The 16,446-nt window shown below is 38.1% G+C and overlaps 1 protein-coding gene across 6 annotated transcripts in view; it reads left to right on the top strand.

Moving 5' to 3' along the window:
- Positions 1-39: 39 nt before the first annotated feature.
- The window catches only part of DAZAP1 (DAZ associated protein 1), a 41,336-nt gene continuing 24,929 nt past the window's right edge, over positions 40-16,446 (top strand). For 3 of the 6 annotated variants that reach the window (XM_044671806.1, XM_044671816.1, XM_044671824.1), the window contains exons 1-4: positions 40-164; positions 13,822-13,862; positions 14,891-15,057; positions 15,335-15,400. In XM_044671806.1, the coding sequence (XP_044527741.1) occupies positions 136-164; positions 13,822-13,862; positions 14,891-15,057; positions 15,335-15,400 (303 nt within the window). In that variant the 5' untranslated portion in view covers positions 40-135. The remainder of the gene's footprint in view (positions 165-13,821; positions 13,863-14,890; positions 15,058-15,334; positions 15,401-16,446) is intronic. The other 3 variants (XM_044671781.1, XM_044671789.1, XM_044671798.1) reach the window with 2 other exon arrangements.

Genomic DNA, 16,446 nt, shown 5'->3' on the forward strand with positions numbered 1-16,446 from the left:
CGCCGCCGTCGCCGCCGCCGCCGCCGCGCAGATCCGGGCTGGGGCTGTGGAGAGGGCGACGGGAGCTTGTGACCTTCCGGAGGAGGGAACGAGGCCCAGGCCCGGGGGGGGACACGAAGCAGCGCCGCCGCCGCCATGAACAACTCGGGGGCCGATGAGATCGGGTAAGAGGCCCGGCGCAGGCCTCCCTCCCTTCCTCTCTCTCTCCCTGGCCCGGCCGAGTCCGGCCCTGAGGGAAGCCCGGAAACCCCGGAGGCCTTGGGCCCCTCCGCCCGGGGTCCGGCCCCGGCCCTCCTGCGCGAGGGCCTGCTGCCGCAGCCTGCCTCAAGGTCACGGCGAGGACCGGGATAGCCCCCCGGGAGTCGGCAGGGACCCCGCGGGCCGGGGCGACGGGCGACCTCTCGGGCGCCTTCCTGGTTCCGCGGGTCTCAGGGAGGGAAGACTGAAAAGCCCAAGACCGGGTGCTTCCTTGGAGCCGATTGACCGGGTCCCCTGTCCCGTGGCTGGGGCGGCCCCGGTACCTCGATGAGGCGGGGGAAATGGGGGGCGCCTTGGTTGCCCCGAGAGGGAGCTCCAGCTATTCCCTTCCGCCCCCCATCCCCTGGCCCAGCTGGGGCTTGGCCACCATTTGCCACCTTCCGGGCCGCTGCCTCCATTAACTTGGAGGAGGCGGCGAGCCCATTGGTTTATCCGGGGCGGGAGAGGAGGGACCGAGAGGGAGGGGAACGCGCTTGCACCTTGGGCTGGGCCACCATTTGCTAGCAGTCCCAGGGCTGCCTCTTATTCATTTTGGGGCGTAAGGGAAGCCTTTGGTTTCTCTGGGGCCGCTGGAGGCAAAGGGGGTTATGATGCTGCTTTCTTAGCACCTGCCCCCAGCTTTCCCTTCCTGGATGCTGGTCTACCCCAATTAATTTTGGGGCTAAGGGAAGTGATTTATCCCGGGTGGAATAAGCTCTGAAACTGATTTCTTTCACACCCTACTTCAAAGGGGATTTGGAGGATACCTCTTAACTCCCGACTCAAGGATGTGCTCAGAGGTTGAGGCTTTTATTGTGTGTCTGGAGATGGGGAGGAAGAGGAAGTTAAAGCGGATTGTGAAGTTGATCCCAGGCTCTGGAGGATGTTTTCCCTAACTTTGAGGGGAAGGCAAGCTGGGGACTGAGGGCAGAGTGATGTGAGCACTGGTTATTAATCTGATGTTCGTTTGGGTACCTCTTTGGTCATTATTTCCCAGCTTCCCTGCTGCTGTTCCTCCTTTCCTCATTTTGGGGGAGCCTTTGGTTTGTCTGGGATGGGGACCAGGATGGGTGTAGGTTTAGGAGACTGAATTCCCTCTTTATTCCCATCGATATTTTCATTACTATTTGCCACCTTTCCCAGTGCTGTTCCGATTCAACTGGAGTTGTGCGTCTCATTTTGTTCCCAGGTTAGGTGAAAGTGTTAAGCAGATTTAGACTCCAGAGGAAATAGGGCTTGCCCCTTACTTGAGAGTCCCTAAGATCCCATTGGTTTAGGATAGGAGGAGGTGGAAAATGTGGTGCCAGGAAGCCCACGTGGTAGGGCCGAAAAAATCTAATCCTTAGCATAGGGAAGGCTTATGAAGTTTCTCTGATCCTCTGGCTAGGCCAGAGGCCTTTGGAACTTTGAAATTTCTTGTGCTTCATACTTTGCACTTCTTTCCCCCTGTGCCTTTGGTTTTTCAGAGCACTTTGATTTCTGTTATTTTGTTTGATGTTGGTAGTTTCACATGTTTATTAAGTCATGGTTGGGTGGATAGGGTGGAAGAACCTGAAACCTCTTTGTTTATAATAATGCCACCATTAGGTTTTCCTCCTCTTTCTGGCCCATTTCTTAAAGATCTAGAACTATGTTGCCCAGATTCCTTCCAAAAGGGAAAAAAAAAATCATGTCTTTGAGCTAACATCAAGTTCAGAAAAATTTTATACAAAAATCTTTAAATAAATTTGGTAGTAGAATTAGTTTGCAAAGAAAAGGCTTTCAGGGTATCCAAGATCAAAAATAACTAATTCTTGCATCATTTGTATTTGTATTTGGCATAGTGAAGTGGTCAAATTTTCTTGTCATTTCAGAAGAGGCCTTTTGAATTCTTCAAGGCCAAAGAGTTTTGACTACTAGTTTTATTTGCTCTTAATACATTAAGTAAATAAAAAAGATAGTTTGTCACATGGTGCATTCTGACTAATAAATATTGTTCTCTCCCATTACTGTAGTGAAAAAATCTGTAGTGACAGAAAACCTTTAGAGAATGGGGCTACCTTAAAGGCATTATGAAAAATTGTCAAGCAATTTACAGACATTGGTTAAGGCTCAGTACCCTGTGTGGTAAGTAAGTACAATATAGAAATACACCTTCCTATGGTGTTTAATATGGGTGACTGAGAGAGGAAGCTTGACAGGGCCACCTGCATAGTATAAAAAGTGTTTGTTTAAAAAGAGGTTCATAACCACTTGAAACCCACAAAGCAATTTTTATAGGTAAAATAGTAACCCGAAAGTGAACTTTAGAAACTTTTTCAATGGATCTTTGGTTTCCATGCTGTGGGTATCTAGCACCTTGGACAGATTACATGAACTAAGACAGATCTTCCACAGACACCTCATTCTGTTGAGTGATTGCTCCTCATTTTCTTTCCATTTTCCATCAAGGATTCACTTAATGTGCCTTAAGGTTTTTAGGAATGTATCCGTATCTTAGCCCAAATCGAAAAAGCAACCACTCTGTCTTAGTAACAACTCTTAAGATAGAAGGGCAATAGCTAGGCAACTGGGGTTAAATAACTTACCAGAATCACACAGCCAAGAAGTGTCTGAAGCCAGCTTTTTGAACCCGTCCTCCTGTCTCCAGCCTGACTCTATCCATTGTGCTTCGTAGCCGCCCCACTCTTGGCCTAATTTTCATAAGATTAAGGCCTTTGTGTTTCTCCTAATAACTTAACAGATCTAGTTTTCAGAGTGCTTTATGTATATTGATTCATTTCATCCTCAAAATACTACCAGAAATGTGTAGATTCGTGTAGGTTCCTACCTGAAGTAGGAGCCAAACATATTAACTCCATTTTATTAAGGAAATAGAATTAGTGAAGTTAGACTTCCCCATGGTTATCCAGTTTTGAATTGGCATGTAGGAGCTTACTGACCTTTGAGTCTAAAGCCATGCTATACTGCTTCTCATCTGAATAATACAAGTTTTGAGCTGGAATAGAATTTAACTGCATTAGAAGTACAACATGTAGTTGCGTAGAAAAAAATATCTGGACTTGGAATCAGGAAAGACTTGGGTTTGAATCCTGATAAATTTATTAACCAGGTGACCATGGCCAACGCATTTAATGTCTGAAACCAATTTTCTCCTTTTGCAAAATGGGAAGTTATAATAGTTTGTTGAACATACCCAACAGGGTTGTTGTGAGATGAAAGTGAGACAATCAAGGGTAAAATGGTGAACAGACTTGAAAGTGGCACAATGGAAATTTATTAGTACTTGCAACAATAATAAATCTCCCTTCACTTTCCTAAACTTTAGTTTCTTTGTCATTTAAATAGAAATAACTGGGTTTGGGATCACAGGTTTAGTAAGATTCCAGTGAGGTGATGCTATGTAAGTGCTTGTAAATCTTAAAGTCCAAACCAAATTGATGCTGGGTCTGCCTCTGTGATTTTTAGGGATCATCTAATCCGTTCTCATTCTGTAGTTGATAAAACAGGCCAAAGGTCTGTTATTACTGTTATTCCAGGGCAATTTTTGCACAATCATTGAACTTTTTCAATAATAACTCATGTTTCTAGAGTACTTGAAGATTTACAAAGTACTTTAACAGTCCTTTAAAATAGGACTGTACAAGTATAATCCCTTTTTTAGGGATTGGGGGTATGTGGCATTGGACCTCTAGTTCCATTAATATAGGGAACTCTCCAGGTCGAGGATATATAACCTCTGTGAATTCTTATTCTAGGGCAATTTTTGCACAATTGTAATGTTTCTAGAGTACTTGAAGATTTACAAAGTACCTTCTTCACTATCCTTTAAAGTAGGACAGTACAAGTATAATTCTTTTTTAGGCATGGACAGAGGAGGGGGAGCAGGCATTGAACCTATGGTTTCATTGGTATAGGGAACTTTCCAGGGTGAGAATATAACCTCTGGAATTCAAGTTAGCTCTTCCTTTGCAACTTAGCTTACTTGAATTGCCTAGAGCATCAAGAAGTTGCGACCTCTTTGGGTTCACCCAGCTGTTATATGTCAGAGGTCAGACAAATCCAAGTATTTTGGGTTTCGAGGCTAGTGCTAGCCCCACTACAGCATAATGCCTGCCATCCTGTTTTATTGATGAAGGGACTAAGAGGTGCTAAGTAACAGGTTCATGATCACATAGTAAATTTCTTCTAGACATCTTGATTCAACATGAGTTTGGTAGTTTTAAAAAACTTGATTTTTTTTCCTTCAAAACAACCCTCTAAAGTTGTGCATTTATTAATTTTGATATAGGGATGAGGAAACTGGAGCTCAACAATGTTAACTGTAATTATAACAGAACCAGGATGAGAACAACTCAGGCCTTTTGGTTTTAAGTCCTGAGTTCTTTGCACCATATTGTATTATCTCCCAAAAACCTTTATGTCCCTTTAAAAATATGCTAATAACTGTGTTCTTGAAATTTCCTGTGAAGTTCACTTTGTGAATTCTGAGTGTGGGAGTATGTTTAATGTTGAGATCAAAGTCATATGTTTTAACTTTTTCATGTTTAATTGTTCTTGATAATTTTCTCCTTTAATAATTCTGATTCTCTTCTTCACTCTCTTATGCAGTCTACCTTGTTGTAGTATCTAGAACTAGAGAAAGTTGGAATGAACCTTCCATTTTCTCTGCCATTTATTTCCATTCTCTTCCTTTCAGTGAATGAGAAGATCCAGCAATTTCTTTCTCCTCTTGAAAAAATAGACTGTGTAGACTGGGCATGTTAGTGCTATTAACCAGATTAGTGGTGCTCCAGTTTTTCCTGAGTCCTGACTTTGTAGATTTGTGAGAATGAATAGGCCTAGTTTAAAAGCCTCTGCACTGGTTCTTCAAATGGAATTGGACAACTTTCCATCATCTGAATATATTTGAAAATGATTCATGTTTTGCTTTTTTTTTTTTTTAATGATTTATTTACATAGTGCTTTGAGGATTACAAAGTATTTTCCTTAGAATATCTGTGAGGTAAGTATTTTGAATACTATTCATTGGTTTAGTGGAAAGAGCACTTGACTTGGGAGTCTGGAGACCTGTGTGCCAGCCAAAGCTCTGGCACTTTTTGTTTGTCTTTGTAAGGCTGAATAATGATTGTCTGTGAGCCTTAATTTCTTCCAAAATGGAGATATTACAACAGGTTTGTTGTGAGTAAAGTGTCTTTCAGATCAAAAAATGCTCTAAAAATGTGAGTTGCCTTTATTCATTTTAGAGTAGTTAGAGAATTGAAACTGATTACAGTCATTAACAAATTCTGCTTTGTGGAGCTTATTGTCCAAAGGCTAAATATTGGACTTGTTTGGAAAGAAATATAAAGAATCTTGGATTGCAACTATTTTAAATTTTGATTAGGTTGACTTATTTCATTGTCCTTCCAGAATTTCATGCACTTTACTGAGTTTGACTCTTGAGTATATGACATATCTTAAGAATTGTGCTCCCTGCCCATTTGTATTGATTAAAGTCCTGTGAATAGTTGGATTCCCCCCTCCCCCCCCCCCTTTTTTTTTTGTGGAAGATGTTCCAAGGGTCAGTATTAAATGTGCTTATTATTATCTTTATTATTTTCTGGAAAAGATTAAAATATTGTTTAAATATATTAATTAGAGGCATATATTGTAAGTACAGGTACATAGAATTACTTTTCTTTAACTATATCTTTAAATTGGAACAAACTAAGGAAGAATGGCTAGGATCTTGATAAGTGCAGAGAATTTCAATTATGGCAGCCTTATGTAATGAAAAGGGCATGGTTCTAGGAAGCAGAATATCTGGGTTCTGGTCTTGGCCCTGCCATTAAATATGAATAACTATATTATCTTGAGCAAGACATTTCCTTTGCAGGGCCTCAGTTACATCTTTTACAAAATAAAGGGGGTTATATATTGGGGTGGGGGAGAGCCTCTCTCTCTAAGGGCTCATTTTCAAGTCCTAAGATTTCAGAGCTGATATGACTATCACCCCCATTTTAGATATGAGGAAATTGAAACTCAGTGAGATTACATAGCTTCCTCAGCTTAGCAATAGCAAAACCTGAGGTTAGACCTGATCTTCACAGAAACTGTCTTTGGTATGGTGGTTAGTGAACCATGTTTTAGACACTACAATGCCTTACTAACATGGAACTAGAGAGAGGCTTGAGTTTTATCAGGCAAACAGATCCATTGGGTCACCTTGAATCTTAGGAAATTTGGAAGGAATTCAGAAGAGCAAACTGAACAAATAAGGAAATGGAAGGATTAATTGGAGAAAAGATAAAAGCAGCATTTTTTGTTAATTTTACTAAAAACAGTCAAGAAATCTGTGTCAGTTTCTAGATAATAGAAAGATCTAAACATTAAAAAGGGAAAAAATAATTAGCACAAGATGCAGAGAGACATCATTGAATAATAAGGTTAACTTGAAAATCTGAAATTGGAATGGAAAGATGAAACTGGAAATTCTTGGAAGTAGAAGGCCAAGGTTTTCTTTTTGTGATCTAAGGCTGGTCACTTTTCTTTTTGGGTCTTAATTTCCCCATTTTTAAAATGAGAAAGGATTGGATGATCTTTTAGTTGCTTTTAAGCTTTGGAATTCTTTGTTGATGTGACTTTCTTACCTGTCTCCTTTAAAGACTTTATAGCTCTTAATAGTCAATGATTCAGTAAAGCTGAATGTTAGGAAAAAAAATATTAAGGCAAAAATTAGATTCCAGAATTATTTCTCAAGATTGTTGGCAAAAATCCATTTCTTGGAATGTTAGAAACAAAATAGCAAAGTAGGCATATGTAAGCATTTGTAATCCTGAGGGGCCAAGGGAGACCTAAAATTATTTCTTTTTTTTTTTTTTTAACATTTAAAAAAATTGATTAAGAAAATTTTCCCATGGTTATATGATTCATGTTCTTTCCCTTCCCTCCTCCCAGCCCCCTCCCATAGCCAATGCGTAATTCCACTGGGTTTTACATGTGTCATTGATCAAGACCTATTTCCATATTATTGATATTAAAATTATTTCTAAAGAGGTTTATTAACTAGAAAAGAAATAGCCCCATTCTAGGTGTGGTCTCATGTTTTGATATTTTTTTCTGGGGAGAAACTTCACTTTCCAATCAGTCATGATGCATTTATTAAGTATTTGCCATATGCCTTGCATTATACTAGATAGACATTGGGATAAAAATATAATACCTTGCTGAATTCCTGGTCCATTTCCAAATTCTTTGGTACTGTTTTATTCCTCCTGGCTTTAGAACTTGTTCTTTGTCACTGATGAATTTGATATGTTTAAATAAAAAAGGGGGGGCTATAGTTTTGAAATGGAACACTCGATTTTGGGCTGTGGTTTTGAAATGGAATACTCTCGATTTTGTTCATTTGACAAGGTAGATCTAAAAAAGCATAAGGGTCACAGACATGTTGACCATGCCTCAGACTATATATTGGGCTCTTCCCATTAAATAATAGCAGCTTTTTTTTTTTAACTGCATAGTAACCTATTCATCCTACCTAGTGTGAATTTGGGATGAGAATACTTAGTGGAACTGGACTTTTTTATTTTGGGATTGAGTCATTGGAGTTCAGCAGAAATTAGTTTTCAGATTGTTAGTGATTTCCAGCTTCAGGTTGGTCTAGATCATCTAATGGTTGTATGGAAAAGCAAGAAATGGACTTGGATATGAGTTCTAATTCTGCTTTCTCATTATACTATTTGGGAAGTTACTTTCCCTTGTAGGTATTTTTTGTATTCATCTGTAAAATGACTAGATGATTTCTAAGGTCTCTTAGTGCTGACATTTTATGAATTTGGATCTCTCCAACTCTGGGATTCCATAAATTGGAAACATCATGAGTTTCTGATCATCTGAATCAAAGAATAGTCTTCAGATTGTTAGACTTATCTCTTTTTCAGTGATGGCCATATTTGTCAAAAATGTACCTCTTTGCAATATGCTACCACTGTCAAGGAGAGGCAGATATTCTCATTTTTCTGCCCTCTGAAGTCAAGATTGTTTTCTGTCATTGTTTCCCTTTACATTATGATGTTCATTTTATACATTTTTCAAGTGCTTCTGCTTTCTGTTGGTTGGAAACTTGGTCTTCTTTTTCTTTAAATTTTGCATATTTGGGATTTCTTAACACACATTAATACTCCCTTATGTTCACCTGGTAATAGTAGTGCCGGGTTTAAGAGTTTGCATATATTAGTGGTTTTTCATTTATTGTTTCTCAGAATGGTTGGAGCTGATTTGAAATTCCACCTGCAGCACATTAGTGTTCCTACCTTTCTAAAGCTCTTCCAATATTTGCCATTTCATAATATTCCTTTTTTCAAATATCTTAATCCTGTCATCTTTTTGGTGTTCCAGTCAGATGCTGTAGTTTTAAGTAATAGCTGGTTAATTAGCTCAACACATTTGCTTACTGGTTTGGAACAAAATAGACAAAAATCTTAGGGGAAGGAAGGGAGTAATATTTATAGTGTGCCTACTATGTGCCAGGCGCTGTGCTAAGTACTTTACAAATATTATCACATTTGGTCCTGCAAGGTAGGTGTTACTATTATCCCTATTTTAAGTTGAGGAAATGGAGGCAAATATGTTAAGTTACTAAGTTAAAGGACACACAGCTAAGTGTCTGAGGCTGGATTTGAACCCATGTCTTCTTGAACCTAAACCTAGTACTCACTCTTATCTTCTGCACCACCCAGCTGCCCCGCAAAGACTTGGTAGAGTTGTTTGTCCTTGGTACAGATATAACTCACATGACTGAGAACTGGCAAAGGACTCAGCTTTTTCAGGTTCTCTCTTGGACTTAACAGTTTTTGAAAGGATTTTCTTTTTACATTCTTTCATTTGTACCTCAAAATACCTATGTGGCTGGGCAGGAATTATTGTTCCCATTTTATAGAAGAGGCTCCAAACCGAACTTGCTGTGTGTCTGGGAACTCCCTTGTGGATGATGGAGCCAGAATTTGAACAAAAGTCTTTCTGATTGGCCTAGGTTCAAATAAAGGCTGTCTACCTCCTGTTGGATTCTTAGTAGTTTGAATATTCAGCTCAATTCAACATTTTAAAAAAATGCTTATGTACAGAACACTGTGCTGGACTCTGGAGATAGGAAGGTAATCACTCTTTACTACAGTGATTGCTATTACTGCAGCATTGAAATAGTTATTTCAATTCATAAATATGTCAGATCAGAAACACTGACTGCCAGCACTCATCAATTTAATAATTTTGTCATTGCTAGAAAATAATTCAACTCTAGATGTGCTTTAATGAGAGATGTACTGTTTGGTGTTCCGTATGCTGTGGTTCTCTGAAAATATACCTTGCCAGTGCAAATCCTCTGATAATCTGAATCTAATTTCACATACCAGAAAAGGGCTGAATTTCAACTAATGGAACGTATGCACTGATGTAATAGAAGTCCTTGAACCTGGCTTTGATGACTAGCTTTACCTGTGACCTCATCACTTTGGGCAAATCACAGCCTCAGTGTCCCCATCTGTAAAATGGGCGTAATGCTTATACTACCTTACAAAGTAATTTGGAGGATCAAGTTGATAATGGATGTGAAAGTATTTAATGTGGTAGAATACCAGATTAGTTGGACTATATGAAATAATCAGATTGAGTGCCACCGAGCTGGCACTACTATATAGTGGTAGGGAATTCAAACCAGATTTAACCTCTGAGTGAAAAGAAGGTTGCAGAGAACTGAGGTGGACAAATTTTCTTGGTGGTTTTTGTGATTCTTTTGTGTTCAGATTACTAATTGTCTTAACTTTAGGCTTTAAAGGAGCCCTCCTCAGGTAATAATGACTTTCACCATTCATCTAGGCCAAATTTTAGAGTCAGTGGTAGGGAAGAAGTGTGCATTGTACCCTTTGGTAATTCCCTACCTATGCAATCCAATTTTTAAATTCCACATGAAAGCTTTATACTAGTATCATGTGAAGCCATTGATTTTTTTTGACTAACTAAACTTATTACAGTGACAGTTTTATTCACGTAAAGACAATTACTGTTTGCTTAATGAGCTGATAAAATTTAGTAGGATCTTTTAATACTGAGTACTTTGATTTTGGCATGCAATCCAGATTTCTACCTCTCAGTGCTACAAGTGGTTTTGTTGCTGTGGCAGTCACATCTTAAAAAAACTGTGACATTAGGCCAGTGAATAGAAAGTACTGGATTTGGAGGCAAGAGACCTGGATTCAAGACTCAGGTTTGATATTTATGTGTGATCTTGGATAAGTCACTTCTTGAATTTTCTTGGCCTTGATCTTTTCTTCTGTAAAATGAATAGGTTATCTGAATTTGCAAGGGCCTTTCTAGTTCCCCTGCTTTATATTGAGAGGATCTCTTTAGGGTTAGAAATATTTCCTCAAAGTATTATTTTGTAGTGCACCAAAACACAAGGGTAAATGAGATGGAGGAACACTGAACTTGAAGAGAAAAGATCTGTTACTGAGGCTTTGTTTCATCTTCCTGAGCAGATAGTGAGATAATAATGCTTGTCTTTTTGAAAACAGTAGGGAGAAAAGTGCTATGTAAACTGTAAAATATTACATTATCTATAAGACACTGTTTTTAGTAGGTCAGAAGCTCCTTATTCTTAAGAATGCAAAGTCTTAGAACAAGTTCACAAAATAATTTTGATGACTTTAAAATAATCATTTATTTGTTTAAACAGTACTGAACATGATAGAACCTACTCACTAAAGGATCAGAACAAAAAATTTAATTTTGACATTACATTGGCACCTAAATTTTAAAATTTCGATAATGATGGTTGGGACATTAACTGACTGAACTTGTTCTTCTAGTATGTAAAGGACTATATTGCTTGTGGGGAGCACCTGCTTATTAGGTTACTGTTTTTGTTGGATGTAATAATAGAAGTTGGTATTTCTCTAAGTAAATTGAGGTGTTTTGAATATACTTTAAAGCATCTGTTCCTGGGAAACGTCTCTTTAAGCCCTTTTTTGAAACCCATGCAAACTTTTTCCCTCTGTAATTTCTGAATAAAATAGACTAGGTTTTTAAAGCTCCACATAGAGGATCCCATGATTATAGTATAAATGGCTTTTGCTTAAATGGTGTCACAGCAGTCTACTGTGGGGAGCTGGAAGACAAATGGATACTCTTCCTGGAAATAGATGCCATCTTTTGGGTAATTGGCAAATGGGGAGAAAGTAAATGTTAGCTCAGCATTCTCTTTGGCCTAATTTAGAAATGGTATGGATAGGAGTTTGGTGATTTTTAAGTTAATGAGGTCTGAACTGGAGCACCATTATGACTTTTTGGCCCATATGTTTTTCTCAGAAACCTTTGGCTTCACAATTGGAACATGGAAGGAGACCTTGTCATATGAAATGTCCTAACATCCTTGTCACTTTCTTCTTCATTGAATGTTTTACTAAACAGTACTAGGCATCAGTATTAACAGCAGTAGAATTGTCTCTCACATGCCAGTTTTAAATACCTCTCCTTAGAGAGCAAGAAAGTGTAAACTGCAGTAGAAAAGAGCACCTGAAAATTGTGCTATTCCACTATTTTTGCAAAGGGATTTCTCTTAATTGCAGCCTGCCAGTTTATTAGGCCCTGTACAGTAATAAGATTGAGTAGAGTTAATGGGGTCGGCAGTTATCTTGCAAGATCTTTAATCAGGCAAGATGTTAGTGAACTTCCACATTAGGCAAATACCTGTTTATTAAAGTTTCTTTAATAGTCTCCATCATTGCTGATGGAGCACTGATGGTTAAAACTTTCCAAATGTCTTTTCATCTACAAATCTAGAAGTGGGTTATTATCATCATATAATTCTCACAGGTTAACTTCTAGTATTCTCCACTGGTCTCACGTTATCTATTGGATTGTCCTTATTTTCAAAGGAAAGAATATATAGTATCTATTATCAGTTGTTAATGAGCACCTTAATGTAGGTATCGGGAAAGATAGTCTCTTTAGGGAGCTATGATTAAGGTGGGGACTTTAATTTATAATACATTAATAGTTTTCTTAAAAAAACAAAACAACAAAACAAGAACTTAGGCAATTGGGGTCACTCAGCCAGGAAGTGCCTGAGGCCCAATTTGAAACCAGGTCCTACTGATTCTAGACCTGGTACTCTAATCCACTGTGCTACCTAGCTACTCCATATAATATGTTAATAGTTTACAGAGCACTTAAATTTTTTTTTTAATTCTTGCAGTAGTCTTCTGGAGATTGGCAGGCTTTTTAGATGAAGATACTGAAGCCTAGAAGAGTTGTCATTTATTCGAGGCCGCAGAATTAGTGTTGGTACAAATGTAGGAAGGTAGTATTTTAACCTAATCTGCTACGTATAGAATCTGACTGTGATGTATAATTGTTCTTTTTCACTGTAGATTTTTTTTCTCTTAAAGAAATCCCATTTTAGGGGTCTGGCCTCTTGGAGGTGCATTATTCAAGTTAATACATTTATTGAGTGAAAACCAAGTACCTCAGGAACAATTATACTGAGTCACCAATGTAGTAGAATACTAGCTTGGTGGGAAAAAGTACAGAACTTGTAGTCAAGAAAACCTGGTGGTTTCAAGGACCAACTGGATCATAGGATCCTAGATTTAGAGTTGGGAAGGACCTCAGGGGTAAACTAGCTCAATCTCTTAATTTTAAGGATAAGGAATCTTAGGTCCATAAGATTGCTTGTCTCATACATGTAATAAGCATTATTAGATACAGGATTTGCACTCAGGTGATCCTCATCAAGTCATTTAACTTCTCAGTCTTGCTTGCTTATCTCTAAAATGATTGTAATAATCTTTGTACTTTTAAATTCCACACGTCTGAGGAAAGCCTTTTGTAAACACATTGTCATACAAATATGAGGTATTAAATTTATGAATAGCACAGGGTGAGATTTACTTTGACTACACTAGCCATTTTGAAATTTTTTTTTGGAAAAAAATCTTAGATGTAAAGAGGAAATGGCCCTTAAGAGACCAGATAATCAGTCCCATCCCCCTATATTCTACAAATGTAAAAGCCAGTTCTACACAAGTAAAGTGTCTTGCCAAAGGTCACTTAGGTGGCATAGGTAGTATTTTAGCCCAGTTTCTCCTATTTCCAAATACAGCATTCTTTTCACTGATTTTCATGAAATGTCTTATATAACTTTTGTTTTGAGAAATAATACCCACCCAGTCCAGTACTCTGACCATAGATGTTTATTAATATTTATTGAAGTTTCTTTGCACAGAGATAGCACACAAAATTAAGTTGTTTATATAATACTGTAATGCAATATAAATGTAATGTAATATAAAGTTTCAAATTTTAATGACTTTGAAACATTAATTTTTTGAAGGTACTTTTTAGATAAAAAAGAATAAGCCCAACCAGGGTATATATAAGGAGTTATAATAGCTATTCATTAGAAGCTTCTCCACTATTCTACTAATTAGCACCCCTACCACCATTAGCTATACATACTTTGGAGTATCTCATTGGAACATTGTCAACTTGAGTGTTTTTAATTAGGTTTAGTCACAAATAGAGATTGTAGATTTTAACCATAATGCTTTATTTTGTGAATTACAGAAAGCTCTTTGTGGGTGGCCTTGACTGGAGCACAACGCAAGGTAGGTCACAAATTTTATAGCTTTGACTTCAAAGCATATTTATTATTATTTCTGTTTCTCAGATTCTTTTTTCTTTTAAACCCTCACCTCCCGTCTTAGAATCAATACTATGTATTGGTTCCAAGGCAGAAGAGTGATAAAGGCTAGGCAATAGGGGTGAAGTGACTTGCCCAGGGTCACACAGCTGGGACATGTCTGAGGCCAGATTTGAACCCAGTATCTCATGTCTCTAGGCTGGCTCTCAATCCACTGAACTACCCAGCTGTGCAAAACCCGCCTCCCTAACCTCCCCCCGCCCCCTTTTTTTAAAACCATATCCTGAGTGATTTAAAGAACTAGATTCCTTAAAAGTACAGTTATGGTTGTGGGGCAGGGGAATGGCAACAATACAATATGTTCATTGTCACTGTCATTTCATTTTTGAAGCAAAGATACAGTGGGATTGTGGGGGCTTCATGTTCCTAGCTGGTATTTTTTTTTAAACCCTTACTTTCCATCTTAGAATCAATACTGTTTATTGGTTCTAAGACAGAAGAGCAGTAAGGGCTAGGCAATGAGGGTTAAGTGACTTGCCTAGGTTCATATAGTTCGCATGTGTCTGAGGTCAGATTTGAACCTAGGACTCAATCTACTGAGCCACCTAGCTGCCCCCATAGCTAATGTTTTAAAAGGCCATAGTATGTTTTTAAAGGCAGGACAATTAATGGTTATGTGAAGTATAAAATTATCTTTTAATACCACCATTACCATACTAACTATAGAGTTGCAGGTGGTGTTCTAGTAACTGATCAATATTCAGACAAGTTGAGTTGAGTTAACTATTTCCCTTCACATTGATTTCCTGAATGCCCCAAGTCGTTCTTCCTGTCCTTTCCCCCCCATAAGAGTTATAAATAATTATGTGGTTATAGATGTTATGGAAGAATTCGGATTGTTTAGTTATTGAAGACTATAAGCTATAGGTAACCTTTGAGAATAAATGCTTAACACTGTATGTTTTTGTGTTTTTGTTTTCAATTTCTGACTAGAAACACTGCGCAGCTACTTTTCCCAATATGGAGAAGTTGTAGACTGTGTTATCATGAAAGATAAAACAACCAACCAGTCTCGAGGCTTTGGGTTTGTCAAATTTAAAGATCCCAATTGTGTGGGAACAGTGCTGGCCAGCCGACCACATACATTAGATGGCCGCAATGTAAGTTTCTTTTTTTTTTTTTTTGCTTTGAATTATTCTTTAGGGTTAATTCTATAAGGGGAAACTATATTTTTTATGCTAAAGTTATTTCTCTTAAAATTGGGATTGAGCAAAAAAATGATGTTTAGTTCTCACATCAGTAATTGTAATGATGATATATGGTAAATTGACCCAATGAGGTTGTGATAATTTGCCACTGGCTGCTGTTGCTAACATCTTGTTTTGTAGAGAAAGTAGTCTGCATATTCACAACTAGCTGGTTTGAAACTTCCTACAGATTGACCCAAAGCCATGCACACCTCGGGGAATGCAGCCAGAGAGAACTCGACCAAAGGAAGGATGGGTAAGGGAAATAAAGGTGGGGCAGGGGAGGCTGGGAATAGAGATGTATTTGGTAAATCTAGAAAGAAGAGTTTGGAGAGAATGTAGCCAGAGATACTATAACCAAAGAAAGGGTGGATAAGAACCAGGAAGGTGGGCTGGGTGTGCCCCAGAAGTAGAGATAAATTGATAGATCTTCAAGAATCTAGAGGAAGTATTCCAGTTCAAGTTATACATGCAGAATTGGGTGCTAATGAATGAACGATGACAGAGTAAAGGAAGACCCTCTTATTTGATGTTTGAGTAATTAAAAATATATCCAGAGACATTCAATTTTTCCTTTTTGGGAATTGATTTCAGTCTTACCTTGTATACACCTTTCCAGTTTGGCACTTTTTTTTCAGCCTGAAAACTTCAGCTTACCTTTATTTAGGATAGAAGACATCAGAGTTTAATGAGAAATGTACTGAGCCTTCTGTTCCACTAATGATTTAATTTCTTGGAAAGTTATTTTAACTGTTCAGTGACTCAGTTATATTGGCCAAGAAACTGTTAAAGTTCTTAGGGACATTGGTGAAATGAATGTCTTGAGTTCCCTACGATAATACTGCTTTATAAACTTTATAAAGATGGTAGTATTGAGGATAGTTCAGTTGGCTTAGGCCTATTAGTTGTCTCTAGTAAGCCCATCTGTCCTGCTGTTGACCCTTTCTTTTTTTGGTTGTGACATTTTAAAAATGTATTTAGTATTAGTAGCAGATTTTGTGATCATATAGAAGGAGAATTGGTGCCAGGAATGAAAAGATATAGCATTGAGTTTTGGCTTCACTTTAAATAATTGGACAAGTCTTTTGATCTGTGCCTGTTTTCATAGCTATAAAATGAGAATTCCGATTCCTACTGATTCATAGCTATAAAATGAGAATTCTGATTCCTACCGATTCATAGCTATAAAATGAGAATTCCGATTCCTACCGATTCCTAAAGACATTAGCTGTCTTTTAGATCAGGCAAAGGCACTAATTTCTCTATCACTAGAAGCACAAAAGACTGAACTTGTTAGGAACA

The sequence above is a fragment of the Gracilinanus agilis genome, chromosome 1, assembly GCF_016433145.1.
Source record: "Gracilinanus agilis isolate LMUSP501 chromosome 1, AgileGrace, whole genome shotgun sequence".
NCBI lineage: Eukaryota > Metazoa > Chordata > Mammalia > Didelphimorphia > Didelphidae > Gracilinanus > Gracilinanus agilis.